We start from the raw sequence: 15,923 nt of genomic DNA, 5'->3' as shown, positions 1-15,923 counted from the left end.
CGATAAAGAGATGCAACCATAGCAGATGCTAATTTTGCAACTGATTATATATATGGTTTCCAAGAAAGATTGGAAGTAAGTGTTAATCCTAGAAGATGAAGAGTAGGTGACTCATCAAGTACATCACCGTTCATAAATATAGGAAGATCTGAATTATTGCAATAACGATTGGCTGAAATAAATTGAGTTTTATCTGAATTAAAGTTCACCAGCCACTGTGAGCCCCATGCTGTAGCAGAATTGAGATTCTTTTCAAGCTCAAATGCCCCCTCCAAGCAATCAGAGGGTGTTGGTTTCTTATCACGACAAGAATAAATGGTAGCATCATCAGCAAACAATGCCACCTTAGATGTGAGAATATCTGGAAGATCGATAATGTAAATTAAAAAGAGTATAGGGCCAAGGATAGAACCTTGAGGAACTCCTGAAGTTACAGAATAAGAAGAAGAGTGTTGTCCATCGAGGACAACTTTTATGCTACGATTGGAAAGGAAAGATTCAATAATTTTAAAGATGTTGCCAGATACACCATGAGAAGAAAGTTTATGGTGAAGACCAGCATGCCAAACTTTATCAAAAGCTTTTGAAATGTCAAGAGCGATGGCCTTAACCTCTCTACCTTCATCTAATGCACGATAAAACCTGTCAGTTATTACTGTTAGCAAATCAGCTGAAGAACGAGAAGATCGAAATCCATATTGATGGTCAGAAAGTAAGTTATTAGATTCAAGATGAGAAATTAATGTTTGTTAATTAAAGATTCAAAAACTTTGCTTATGATAGTAAGAAGACTTATAGGACGGTAGTTAGACGAATCAGATCGCTCTCCAGAATTTTTGAAGATAGGGATAACAGATGCCGCTTTCCAGCAGGCTGGATAACAAGACTCTGATAAGCACTTGTTGAATAGTTTTGAGAGTATAGACGACAGCTCTGGAGAACACTTCTGCAAGGCAATAACAGGTATGTTGTCCGGGCCACAAGCTGTAGAAGAGTCTAGGCAGGAAATCACTTTAGATACAGATGCTGGAGTGATAGGAATGTCAAGCAATGGATCAACCTGTTTGTTGGCAATATCAGGTAGAACGCAACTAGTGGAATCAAGAGATGATATTGATGAAAAGTTTTTAGCAAACAATTCAGCTTTGTCTTTAGGTGAGGTGACAAAGTCTGAACCATACAAGAGAGGTGGAATTATAGATTTGCCCTTATTATTGATATTATTAAAGATTCTCCAGTAGTCATGAGAGCCTAATTTTTGAGATGAGATACAAGATTTCATGACCTGAGAATAGCGGGTTTTGGCGTTAGACAAAACGTTTTTACAATTGTTTCTAGCAGTAATAAACAGACGTCTGTTTTCTGGAGAATTGTTTTGCTGATAAATATGGAAGTAACAGTTTCGATTGGTAATTGCAGCAGCACAGTGTGAGAAAAACCATGGAGGAGAGTGAGGCTTGACCTGGAATCTTTGAGAGGGAATAAAAGATTCCATGCCAGCCTGAATCCACGAAGTTATGTAAGAAGCACATTTGTTGACAGGAAGACAAAAGATTTTTACCAAAGGGCCATCTTGAAGAAAATCACGGAAAGAATCCCAGTCAGCTTTACTGTAGTTGTAAGAAGAATGAGATATTAGTTTTAGAGAGATCAAATTGTGATCAGAAGAACCTAAGGGTGAATGTGGATAAACTGAGCACTGACTAGGATCAGAAACAAGACATAAGTCAAGTAGAGAAGGTAGATGATTCGGGTTGTCTGGAAAGCGAGTGGGAAAGTTGACTATTTGAGTAAGGGATTGAGAAAGTCAAAAGTTGTGGGCTTTAATGCCTGTAGAGTCACTGACACAGGAGCCAAGCCATTCAGAGTGGTGAGCATTAAAGTCACCGTCAACAACTATATTAGAGAGAGCTTGGTCAATATGATCAGAAATAACGTCAAAAAGAGTGCAGTCTTGAGATGAAGGAGAGTGATATAGAACAAAGAGAAAGGCAATAGAGTGAAGTGGTGCTAAACGAAAGCACATGAAATAATAGTCTGTGGATTCAAACCTAGTTTCACGACAAATGGGTGAATTCTTATCCTACAATGAAGCAGGACATGAAGCAGATTGTACTGGGTTACATACAGTACATTTATTTACAGGTCTGACAGCAAATGATAGACCTGACTTGGTTACTCAGGTATTTAAACTCAAATTAAATAACCTTCTCAACAACATTTTTAAGGTATTTTTATTATGGGAAAAGTTGTGACACATGTTCAGGTTGAATTTCAAAAGTGTGGTTTGCCATATGTTAATATTTTACTTCACATCCGACGACATCCATAGGATATCCATTAAGAATCTGGATGTCTGCTGAGTGTCTTTGTTCAGTACCCACTGACTAGGAAATATTAAAATATTAGGTATTTCGAACAACAATTTTATAACAGTTTAAATTTAATGTTTTTTGTAAGAGATGTCATCTACTTGTAAAAAAAATCTAGGTGGTATTGGCAGACTTTGTATTGAAACAATGATCTCAATCCAATTCTTCGCCAAAACTTGATTTATTATGGCCCTGATCTTAAAGAGATAAGATTGGTGAAAAGTCAGGCTACCAAAAGTATCAAATAGACAAGGTAGAAACAATTATAACAGATATTGCATCTTTAGAAAATTTGATTAAAAAACCTCATATTAATACACAGATTCAAATAAAAAATATTGAAAATGAAATTTATCTTATTTTATTTATTTAAATCAGTGGAACATGACTTAAATCAAGAAACTTTACCTGAAAATATTAAGGATGTAAATAAAGAATCCTCAGTAGACCATTCCAATAATATCAAAAAAAAAACTTTCCCTATTATTACCATTAAACAGAACTACACCAAGATCCACAATGAAGCACTAGCATATCTTCAATTTGACATATCTTCTGCTGCTACATCTACAATTATATCTACTTTCCTTCAAGGTTTGATCAAATCTAATTGTTTGACTCCAAAAATGGCTAGTTTAACATGTGATCCTAACAAAATTTGGAGAGCCAGACAAGAGGTTATGGTTAAAACAAGGTTTTTTTAGAAAAACTAATTATTGAAGTACTTATCAAAGGCATATTTGTAGATAGAAGAAAAGATTTGTAGATTGTAATTTTGATTGAAGATTCGATTAATAAAAAGTTTTGTGAAGAAGAGAAAAGCAAGAAAACATAAGTGTTACTTCTGAACCAGATGGAAGCTATTTGACCCATTACACACCTTCAAAAGGTCCAATCAAACCAGCTAAAGAATCTGCAATCGGTCTTTATAACTGGATAGTTCATAGAGGAAAGATCTATAATGGTGATTGTATCAGATTCAACAAATTCACTGGATCTGTGAACAATGGCAGATTATTAACTCATCTGGAAAAGCTTAATGGAAGAAAATGTTTTTGGTCAATTTGCATATTACATACAAATGACCTTTAAGATAGTTGATTGCAAATCTTGATGGACCTACAGACTCCAAGGATTTAAACTTTTGGCAAACTATTATTAAAAGTAAATCAATCAAAGAAAAGTTTAAAGCGATTAGGCAAATTCCGAATGCCGGAAACGTTGCTTCACTAAGCTACAAGTTAGTATCTTGTGTTGAATCAGGTATCTTGAATCCTTCACTTGTCTACAGAAAATGTGGCAATCTTTGCCATAGCAGGTGGCTAACAACTGGTCAGGCAATATTTTGGCTTTTGGTGTTCATGGTTTGGAATTGATATTTTAAAAAGTGGTATTTAAAAAAATGTAAAAGTACTCTCTCAGTTCCTGGATCAAGTATATTTTTATATGTGGTTTAGAATCAAAGTAAAGCACTCTATTGTGGATGGGCCCCATCATCTAATCAAACTTCTTTATCTATTGGGAGGGGCATTTCATGCTCACTCTGAGTCTCTTCTTATTTCTCTTCTCGCAAGCTCATCAAATGAAAGAGCTTTTGATGATTACGAAAAGCCAAAATGATTACGAAAGTTAGAGAAGATTCAGAACAAGGTGATGCAAGTGTAAGAAACAGAAAAAAATATACATTAAATTTTGAAGCTGTGACTTTCCTTTAACTCATTGGCTGAGGTAATGAACAAATCTTAAAGCCAAATTTTACATGTAATATGACCAAAAAAAAAATAAAAAAAAGTAATAGACTTTCTGATGGAAGTACCTTACAATTCTCTCCACACCCAGTCCTGTGAGAGAGTTGTTAAGCAAGTAACTAAAGCAGTTGTTTATGGTTTTCAGAGACATGATGGTTTTATCAGAGCAAGAATAGATCACAAAAATGTTGTTCGAATCTAAAATCCAAAAAGATTTAATCAAACTTTTAGTTAATGTTCAAACTTTTAGTGAAAATTTTATTTTCCATCAAAACATGTTTTTTTTATAACATTTTATGTAATTATAATATATTTGGACAAAATGTTAAATATCAAAATTTTAAACTTTTTTTTCCCGAACTTCAAGGTAGCATGGATTTTCAACAATATAAAGTAATAATAACCTTTCCGGTTGGTATATCTATGAAAAAACAACTTTTGATTCCTAAGGATGATGATTTGCCAGAGGTTACCAGACTTTTTTCTAAATATTATCTTTATAATTCTTTTTTGTTTTGTTTTGTATTTTGTTTTTTGTAAGCTTTTGTAGCCAAGATGATTATGAAAGTTAGAGAAGATTCAGAACTTATTTTAGAAAGGGTGGAAGTTTACATAGTCATAATTTTCAAACACCCATAGATTATTAGATATAATTAAAAACCTGTTGATAAATATATATCGAGTATAAGATAGTAAAACTCTATATTTTGTTAGGTTGTCACCCTCATGCTTGAGGGCATATGAGTAAATTTTTAGGTGTTTTAGTTTCCAGACTTTAATTGGTGCCATTTTTTCTCATTTGACGTTTTTCTCATTTCAAACATTCTCATTTGACATAAGCATGAACATACTTAAGTTTGGAGTTGCAAATGGCTGAAGATGTCATGTCATTTGTGGGTGCCTATAGACAAATCTAATTCAGAGCTCTTATTTTTACCTAATTTTCTTGGGTTTTTAGTACTGTAAAAAGTATTTTTTTAAATCATCAGTAACCCTATATATACTAAAAAAAAACTTTTTTTCTGGTAAAATGTTTTAACAACCATGTGTAATAAAAATTTATTTTTTATTTTTTAAATTTTTTTTAATTTTATCCATTGTTTTTATTTTAATGTTATTCACTTAAATATCATTTATTTTTAACTTTTTTATAGAAATACCTACCACATAATAAAATCACTCCCCAAATTATTTTTTTTTTAATTTAAAATTTTTCAAGACTATGACATACCCTACTGCGCATCAACCTAAATCAAAGTCATTAATAATATTAAAAATAGTATAATATAATAATAATACAAATTGAAATAAATATAATAATAAGAAAATGATAAATATAATAAAAAATTACAATATTTGATTTAGCTAACCTTGCAAAATGATCTTTTGCTTTATGAATTTTCTCTTCTGACACATACTAAAGATTGGTGTCTAATGTCTCCATTTCTAACAAAAATAATTGCAAAATGTTTATGAGGGTTGGCAATTCAGAGGGTAACAATTCAGTACTGAAACCAATGAACTCTTTAACTTTTTTGCTGCCTGGACAAGTATTACTTCATGACCTTTTTTCATAATTTTTAATAAACTAGAAGAAATAAACTTTAAAAAAAAAATTAATGTCTTGGATTCCTTAAAACATATGGATGAACTAAGAAAGTTAACTTTTCCACATAAAAATCAAAAAAAAAAAAAATGCTCAATATAATTTTAAAAGTAAACTTTGCAGACAAAAATCAGCCTAAAAGATTTTTTTTTGTTTTAATTATAATTAATATTTAAATCTATAAATATTAAATGGTAAAATACATAAAAATATACAGATAAAATACAAGTTTACTTCCAAAAAAAAGATGTTTTTAGGAATTAAAAATAATACTAATTTAATTTACGCTTTCTATGCATTCTTCAGGTCTATATATTGTTTTTTATTCAATATTTAAGTTCAATCTGTTTCTGACTAAAAATAGTCATTCTATTTCATTTTATTATTGTAAAATATTTTAAACTTCATTTTGGTAATTTATTTTAAAGTAATGAGGAAAATATATTGACAGTATATCTTAAAATCTCTGGACATCAGAATGATATTTAAATTTTCAATTTCAAAAAAAATGATGATGTCATACTGAATAGGTAGCTGTGGGGACTTAAGTACATGCATCAACTGACTATCTAGGTAAAATATGCAAGAGAGTGTCACTAAATTGACGAAGATTTTGGTTTGGGGTAGCAATAATTTTAAAATTATTTGTCATTGTTTCTTCTTTTTCTGAAAATTTTAACTGCACATTTTAAGAATTTAAGTAGTCAAATTATATAAGAAATCCTTTCTTAGATATATATTAGGGTGCAGTGAAAGTATTGGTGAAAAAATAAAAAATAAATAATTGATATTATTAGCAACAAAAAGTTGCCTTTTAATGTTTGTTCAAATAAAGTGAAAATAATTCCCATAAAGTTTTAATGCCTTCATCTGCCATCAGGGGGCTAAAGTTTTTTTTTCCTAATCAAGCTTTTGAATATATAAGACGTGTTTTCTTTAGGCGTAAGTTTTCGCTTTTTTTTTGCATTGAAAATTGTTATTATTTCTTATTATATTTGTTATTATTTCTTGATCTTTATTATTTGTTCTTAATCTTTGTCTTGATTTTTGTCTTGATCTTTATTATTTGTTATTATTCCTTGACCATTTCTTGTCTTTCTTTGCACTCTTAATATATAGCTTCTTTCTCTAGTCCTCTCATTATTACATCATTTTCATTTCTTTTATTATCTTCATTTCTTTTGTTATATCTGTTTCGGTGCGCTTAGAGTAAATTGTGATTTGTTTTTGTTTTTTTCAACTGCAAAATACATTCCTATATCTACATATTATAATATTGTTTTATAATATAATTTTTACTCATAACTAGTCGAAGAATACACTCACACCTAATTTCCATATATATTAATAGAGGGTTTTAATATATTCAATTTATTCTCTTGTAGTTTTTATTTTACTGATAGTTGCATCACACTTGATTTATTTTTTTATCTGTTTGTTTATTTTTAAGTTAAAGCGCCACATATACAAGACTGTATAACTAAGTATAAAAATATTTACAGTTCAATTTTTGTACTATTGAAGATAACCAAAAAGTTATTTAATGTTATATATATTTAATGTTATGTATATTTTTAGAAAATTTTAATACCATATATTAATAAATAATATAAACAGAAAAAAAGTTAAAGTTAAGTCTCTGTAAAATCAATGTACATTGCAGTTAATTTTATTTGCTAAACACCTGGAATCTTTCAATAGAGGTTAGTTTTAAAATTTGTCCTGAACATAAAAATAAAACCTGCGAAATTTTTATAAATACAAAAGATAACTTAATTGAATGTAAACTATGCTCCTACTGGTTTCATATGCATATGCTGTGAAAGTTTATCATGGGCGGCCTTAAAGTTATTGGTAAACATTGTTTGTTTTGGATCTGTAGTAATTATTGCATAAAGTGTATTCAAACTACCAAGCTTTAAGCATGCAATTTAAAAACAATTGATGAGAAAAGTTTGACACAAATTTTTCAAAAACTTTAACTAGTTGGTTTTAACATTACCTTACTCAAATCAAACACACACACAAACACACGCACAAACATACACACACACACACACTGTAGAGTTGTCCCTGTTTCAAGGCAACATTATCAAAACGATTTTTCAATATTAAACAAAATGTAAAAAGAAACAAGTATTTATAATTCAATGATTTAAAAGACATTCAATAATTCAGTTAATTTGCTGTTTAAGACTTATTTGTAGAATTTTCTTGCAGATGGAGTCCCAAGTTAAGAATAGATGGTAGAACCTGTGAAAGAGATTCTGTATTGGTTTGAAGTATATTCGTTTGTACTCATTTAAAGGGTTCTAAACGTGAGTAAATGTTTTAAAGCATTCAATTGCTTTGAATGTATCAATTCCTGAATTTAGTTATCAGAAAAAAGAAATGTATGTATGTATATATATATATATATATATATATATATATATATATATATATATATATATATATATATATATATACATATATGCATACATATATAAAATAATCATCAGAAATCAAAGTCTTTTTTCATGTCTTTTATCCCATGTCATGTTATTTAAAAGAAAGTATCCATTTTATTAGAAAACTTTATTTAAAGACTATATATCCTGTTTTGTTTTTAAATGATAATGACTAATGATCTTCCTACAATTTATTACCATTTTTATTTTTATAGTTTTTATAGTTTATAATTAAATGTGGATAGTAGTATTTCGCTTAACTTGTTTTTCTGTGCAGCTGTCTTGTTTGCCAAGGTTCTTGTTTCTGAATGTGTGAGATATACAGAGCGCTCAATGATATGAAATATTTTCTGGCAGAAATAAATCAGTTGGGTTGCTCCAAGACTGGGTGACTTCCTTATCTATTTCATGTTTAGGCATGTAAGATTCAGACACGTCAGATTTTTTGGCTGTCTGCACTTCCTGTAATAATCTGGCTTAGTGTAATTTTGTCTACAGTAATTAACAATATTTATGGTTAATTTAAAGTAATCCAAAATAACTGTGAAATAATAATTTCATGGTTGTATTTGGGTTACTTTAAGTTATTTTGGTTATTTGTTAGTTATTTAAATAAGTTGGTATAAGTCATTTTCAGTATATTTATATATTTCTTCTTATATGTGTGTGTGTGTGTGTGTGTGTGTGTGTGTCTAAACATATATATAAATATACACACACATATAGTACTAGTTTTTTAACGATGGATTTTTATGATCCATGGTATTCTTGTTTAGAGTCTTATCAGTTCAAAGAAAATTAAAAAAAGTGAAGATGCTTTAGAGGATTCTAATCCAGATGCTGTACATTTAACGGTTTGTGAAATTTTTTGTTGTTGTTGTTGTTTATTTGATTATTGTAAAAAAGATTTTGATTTGAATGTTAAAAATAAATCTGTCAACTCAAATGTAAACATCTGTCAACTCAAATGTTAAAACATTATTTTATTATTTTTTGTTTGGTTTTATTACTTTTTGTTTTTGTTTTTATATATATATATATATATATATATATATATATATATATATATATATATATATATATATATATATATATTGCAGAGTCATTGCTCCGCATATCTTATTTTTGTCCATTAAGTAGAGGCATTTGACCTGCAAAGTTTTAAGCTGATTGAGCAACATTTACAGGTGAACTAATCAACATTTTTATAGTGAAGAACTATCTGGCTCTGAAGTTATACATAACATAAGTGCAAGAAAGTGACGGTATGAATATGTACAAAGGACTTGGTGACAAAAGCACAGAACAAAATTATTAGAAATTTCTTTGCATGCAAAAAGAAAGTTTCTTACTTTTATTTGACAGCATTTTTTTCTCTATATATAAATTTTTTTCTATAATTTTGATAAAAAAGTGTTTTCAATAGTTTTTTATTAGCCAAAAGCTCATTTATTTGCATTAAAGTGAAAAACTTTACCAAAAAAGTTTTAATTGTTTAACAAAATGACTAATTTTTTCTGCAGCTATTGTGGCACAATCTGACTTGTTATTCAAACCGAGGAGAAAATGACTTGACCTGCACAAATATCACCTGAAAATAAGACAAATGGGTAGATAGCAACCCATTCCCAGTTTTCTCTCTGCATTATTAAGTACTGTTCACATTACTTTGCATATTTTGGACCTGTTGAAGTCTAATCAACACCATAGTTCATAACTTGCAGTGACTCATCACCATTGAAGATTCAATGATTATGAGACACATCATTTTAAATAATTCAATTGTGGTGTCAAAGTCACCCTTTCCTACACTATCATCCCTATTGCAAGATCATTTAAATGATTAAAAGTCATTTTTCTAGGGTTCACTTATGTGCTCTGTTTATCCATACATATCCTTAATACCTTACATAATCCTGGCCTTTTTACTAGTACTTTACAGACTAGTTTTTGCTAATTAAGTTGAAATTTCGACTCCTCAATGTTTTTCCATCTATTTTATCAAAAAGTATCTAATAAAACAATTTTATTCTTTTAATATTATTGTATTTTGTATAGTATAATATTATTAATATGTATTTAAAATACATAGGAAATATAATATAAACTTAACATAAATTGGCTATAACTTGAAAATCACCTTATTTGAGAGGTGTCACACCCTTCTCTCCTCCCCCCCCCCCCCCTCTCATCACCACACACACTTACCCATAAAATAGCCTCTGGTTATATAGAATCTACAAAGCAAAAATTGAGAACATGTAAAACTTAAGTAATGTTATTTTTAAAACATCAATATTGATGATTTGGGGGTATCTTTTATATATCCATTGGATATATAATATATCCATTGGATATATAATATATTCATTGGATATATAATATATCCATTGGATATATAACATATCCATTGGATATATAATATATCCATTGGATATATAACATATCCATTGGATATATAATATATCCATTGGATATATAACATATCCATTGGATATATAATATATCCATTGGATATATAATATATCCATTGGATATATAACATATCCATTGGATATATAATATATCCATTGGATATATAACATATCCATTGGATATATAATATATCCATTGGATATATAATATATCCATTGGATATATAATATATCCATTGGATATATAATATATCCATTGGATATATAATATATCCATTGGATATATAATATATCCATTGGATATATAATATATCCATTGGATATATAATATATCCATTGGATATATAATATATCCATTGGATATATAATATATCCATTGGATATATAATATATCCATTGGATATATAATATATCCATTGGATATATAATATATCCATTGGATATATAATATATCCATTGGATATATAATATATCCATTGGATATATAATATATCCATTGGATATATAATATATCCATTGGATATATAATATATCCATTGGATATATAATATATCCATTGGATATATAATATATCCATTGGATATATAATATATCCATTGGATATATAATATATCCATTGGATATATAATATATCCATTGGATATATAATAGATATTGTAATGTACCATCATCAGATACCATATTGATTTGTGGTGCATTAGATATTTCCTCTAAGACTAAGATAGGAGTAATTATTTTTATTTTATATATCAAGTTATATTAAATCATGCCTAATTAAAAATCTATTGGTTCATTATTGGAATTTTGGTTTCGATTATTAAAATGATGGTTTTTGAGAACACCAACTAAAAAAAATCAAAAGTTCTGTTGACAATAGCAACAAAACTATTTCTAAAAAAGTAATGAGCAAGAATCTAACTATTAGTATTAATGGCTATTAATATTATTTGTATTACTGATTAATTGATAATTGTTTTCGATATAATCTGGTTTTCATTATTGTTATTCATAATTGTTATTTAAAAGGCCGGCGCGAGTAGGTGTCAAGTGATTTATGACAATATTGATTTTGAAATCTTGATATATATATAGTGTAAAAGTGAGTCAAACCAATTACTGAACAATAAAAATCAAATAACTTTTTTCTTTTTTAAAATTTTTAAACTATTCTTTTAAAATAATGTAGATAATACTAAAAATCATAAGATTAATTATTTAATTTTAATTTATTATTTAATAATTAATTAATTATTTTTTTTAAATTGTATTTGAAAATATGAAAACCAAAAGAAAAAAAATGATTGCTTTTGGCAGAAATTCTGTTAAAGTCGATCAATATAGAATACATTTAATAAGTTTAACATTTTATATATCTAAATGTATGTATTTTTATATAGCATTCAGAAATAATAAAAGATTTAAGTTTTACATTTTTTACAACAACAAAAATCTGAAAATATTACAAATTTTTTCGGCAAACATGTTTTGTTGCAGAGCCAAGTATTGGCTATCCAGTTGTTGTGCAGAATAAATTAAAACTGAAACTCTAAACATTATTAAAAAAATATGGAATTGATTTGTCTGAATGTAGAGGGCAGGGTTAAGATTGAGCAAATGTTATATAGCCAAGTATCCTGATCCCTTGAAGCTAGCATTGTTGTTGTTCTTGCAACCTATTAGAGTTGAGAATGGAATGCCATATTTAAATGCAGCTTTTCTGATTGAAATATTTTTTTCTTTTATATTATTTAACGCATTTTATATCTTCATTGTATAACTTTTTACTTGCTGTCATCTTAAAAGTGAATGATTAATAAATATCATTGATAAGAGTCATTTTCGTAAAATATCTTTATAATATATAGAATATATAAAAATAACTTTTAATATATAGGAAGAACCTGGATCTAACACATGAGAAAATCCAATAATTTATTTCACATTGGTACATTAGGTACGTAATTTTAATATGATCAGTTTTACCAGAAAAAATTTAATTTAAATTTTTCTTACTTTTTTGTCTAATTTTTAACTATTGAACAAAAAAAATGTATAAGGAGCCAGGTACAGATGAGGCTGATAATGATGCTGAGGCTGATGAAGTCAGTGTATAAGCAGGCAGATACAGATGAGACTGGCAGAAATTTAACAAATGAAGTATCTTTTATTATTTATTACATGCTTTGTGCCATTAAACTTATACTTTTTAAAAGATGCCAAGCGGCTGTTTGTTTAGAGGAATTACAAACCTTCATCGTCTATTTATTGCAGACCTGTTCGGTTTAAATACATGAAAGAAACAAAGGAAGTGGTCATAGCAGAGTTTGAGTCAATTAAAAAAACGTCAACTCATTCCCAGTTTTTAAAGTGACAACTGCTGAACATAAATTAGATGTATTTAATATTAAAGATATTACTATGATTGATGGGAATGTGCAGATCATCATTTCCTCCGCTACAACTTTTAAAAAAAGAAATAAAAAAAGGGGATTTTGCAGAATAACTTCTCAACACTTTATGCCTGGATTAGGCTGTTTGAGTGTTTACTACCTATTGCATACAAGATTCCAATTCAGAAATGGCAAGTAAGAGATGTAGATAATAAAGCTATAGCTGCCACCAGAATGAAGGAAATACAAGTTGCATTCCGAAATGAGATAAGACTTGTTTTAGACCAGCCATTCTTTAAGGGTGCTGGTACCTCAAATGATGGAAACACTGCGCGTCTTGTATTTCAGCGAGCTGAAATACCTGCTGAAATAATGGGTGTTAGTCCTCTTATTAGAAGACTGCATGCAATATTGTCAGCGATGTCATCTGGATTTGATATTGAATCTCAAAAACTTAAAAAATATTGTTTCGAGACTGCAGAGTTGTATACACAGTTATATATATAGTATTCTATGTCACATGCTTTACATAAAGTTCTGATTCATGGACATCTAGTGGTAGAATTTTTCAGCTTGCCTTCTAGCATGATGTCCGAGGAAGCCCAAGAAGCCTCAAATAAATACTTTTAAAAATACAGGGAGTGCTTTACTAAAAAATGTGACTGAAAAAAAACTAGTTTGGACGTGTTTCATTGCCTTTCGTACCAATCAGATTCTTTGATTGCTTAATACCGTAAAACAAACAGTTCAAAAAAAGCTATTCTGTCTGCAGATGTGATTGCTGAAAGAGCCCAGCATCTTGTGATTTTTGTGACTTTTTAGTGACATTTTTGTAATAAATGTTTTTTGCAAATAATGTATGTGAATAGCAATAAATGTTTAATTATCTATTACATTTTTTTTTTTTGTCAATACATATAAAAAAATTTTAAATTTATTTTAAATAAATTTCAATTTTTAACCGTAGTTTTTTTTTGATTTGATTTATTATGAGGTTTTGGTTAGATATTGGCCATTCTAACCCACTATGTTTTTTTATTACTATGCATAGTAATAATAAAAATTCTACCCTCTAGTATTACTCTAGTATTACTTAATTATTGCAAGAATCTAGAATAGTATATTTCAGGTAAAAAAAAACTTAAAATGATATTCTTGTCGCCAATTTTATTGCTTGCCACGAAATTTTTTTAGGTGAAAAAATTGGAATTTTTAAAAATTATGCAATAAAAACCAAAGTTTTTTTTGAAAATAAGATTTTTTTTTTTTTTTTTGCATATTTATTTTAGAGAATAACTTTAAATTTATTTTTGATAAAACCCACCTGCCAAATATTCTCTTTCTTTTTTTTCAAGTTTTAAATGTTTTTTGATAAATATGTCTGAATCATTATTTACTTTTTAGGCAAATTCGAAGTGCTAATTTTCTTCATTTCCGACGGATAATTTAAATTTCTAAACCATAACAATTCGAAAATATGAACCTCTGGATGATAGCGGCAAGAAAATTTGAATCTTTAGACGATAGCAATTAAAAAATTCGAATTTCTGGCCGATAGCAGTTAAAAAAGATTTATTTAGAAACTAAATGTTTGCACTTTTTTATGCATAATATTGAATTCTTATTATTCAATTTTTTGATATTTGATTTGTTCCAATATTTGTACTGTTTTTCGAACATTATTAGATTTTTTTGATATGTTGTTAGATTTTTTTTACTGCGAATTGCAGAAATATTGTTGTATTAATTTTTACTTGTTTATTTCCTCTTTTACTTTTTGACATGGAATCTAATTATTTGAATGTTTTATCCAAGTGAAATTTTTTTCAAGTATGGGCTCCGCAAAGTTATCTATTTTCTCGTAGTAGGATAATCAAGTTTTATTCTAAATTAACATTGGTTTAGTAACTAAATCAAGCAAAGGCCTTGCCTAATATTACCTTCTTGAAAATAATTTAGAAATAACGAATTTGAGTCTTTAAGACGTTTTGCTTATCTGGATAAAGCGTTGACTTCACAAATGTCTGTGGTTCGAGACTCTCCTCTTCCTGAATATTTTTTTGTTTTCTTACACACGCATACAGCCGAATGTTAATAAAATAAAATAGTAATATGAAAAAAATTGCAAAATCTGTGCTTTAATAACATATAAAAGCGTTGGGTTTTAAAAGTTCGTTTTTTAATTTTGCTTTATTTATTTGTCAAGATGGTTTTAAATATAGTCGTTCTAAAGTTAGAAGTTAAAGAGGTCATTAAAACGTGTCTCAATAAATGCAATTTTGTGGTTTCACTGCTTTTAAACTGGAATTTACCCCACGCATCTTTTGCTAAAACCAAAATACATATGGGAAAAAAATAAATATAAGTATGGGAAAAAATAGTATTGAACTCTGAATTTTTATTATTATGAGTTCAATGCTATTTTAGTATTGAACTTATAATTACATATATAAGTCAATTAAAATCAATCCTTACAATCTTGCAAAGACTTGTGTGCAAAGACTGAGTATTGAAGTTACGATTAAAAAAAATTAGTACTATTAGTAATACTAAGTATTACTAATAGTATTACTAATTTTTTTAAATAAAATCAGCTAATATAACTATTTAGATAATGTCACATATTTTCTTTAGTTTTTGTTGGTCAAAGGTACAACATCCTAGTTTGATCAAAGGTACACGAGATGGGTTTCTTTAACAATTATCGCCTTAATCCCCATTTACGGTCAGACATAATCATCCAAACTTTTCCATAAAAAAATGATGTTGGGTAATATTTATAATGTCGTAGATGAATCAAACAACAATTTATCACATTTTTAAAATCAGAATAAGATTAATACAAATATTAACTATTTAAGAGCCAAATATTATAATTACTTGTGGATCGATACCATCTATCCCAAGTATGATATTTTACGGTAAGAAGAGTCGTCATGGACT

General features: G+C 28.3%; 1 protein-coding gene across 4 annotated transcripts in view; it reads left to right on the top strand.

Moving 5' to 3' along the window:
* Positions 1-14,789, top strand: part of LOC100203949 (adhesion G protein-coupled receptor L2) — a 105,499-nt gene extending 90,710 nt beyond the window's left edge. For 2 of the 4 annotated variants that reach the window (XM_065817324.1, XM_065817326.1), the window contains exons 28-30: positions 8,953-9,030; positions 12,485-12,544; positions 14,385-14,789. In XM_065817324.1, coding sequence (XP_065673396.1) covers positions 8,953-9,030; positions 12,485-12,508 — 102 coding nt within the window. In that variant the 3' untranslated portion in view covers positions 12,509-12,544; positions 14,385-14,789. The remainder of the gene's footprint in view (positions 1-8,952; positions 9,031-12,484; positions 12,545-14,384) is intronic. The other 2 variants (XM_065817325.1, XM_065817327.1) reach the window with 1 other exon arrangement.
* Positions 14,790-15,923: the final 1,134 nt, after the last annotated feature.

Source organism: Hydra vulgaris, chromosome 14 (assembly GCF_038396675.1).
Source record: "Hydra vulgaris chromosome 14, alternate assembly HydraT2T_AEP".
Classification (NCBI taxonomy): Eukaryota; Metazoa; Cnidaria; class Hydrozoa; order Anthoathecata; family Hydridae; genus Hydra; species Hydra vulgaris.
Note: the sequence above shows the minus strand (reverse complement) of the source record. Positions and strands in the feature narration are given on the sequence as shown.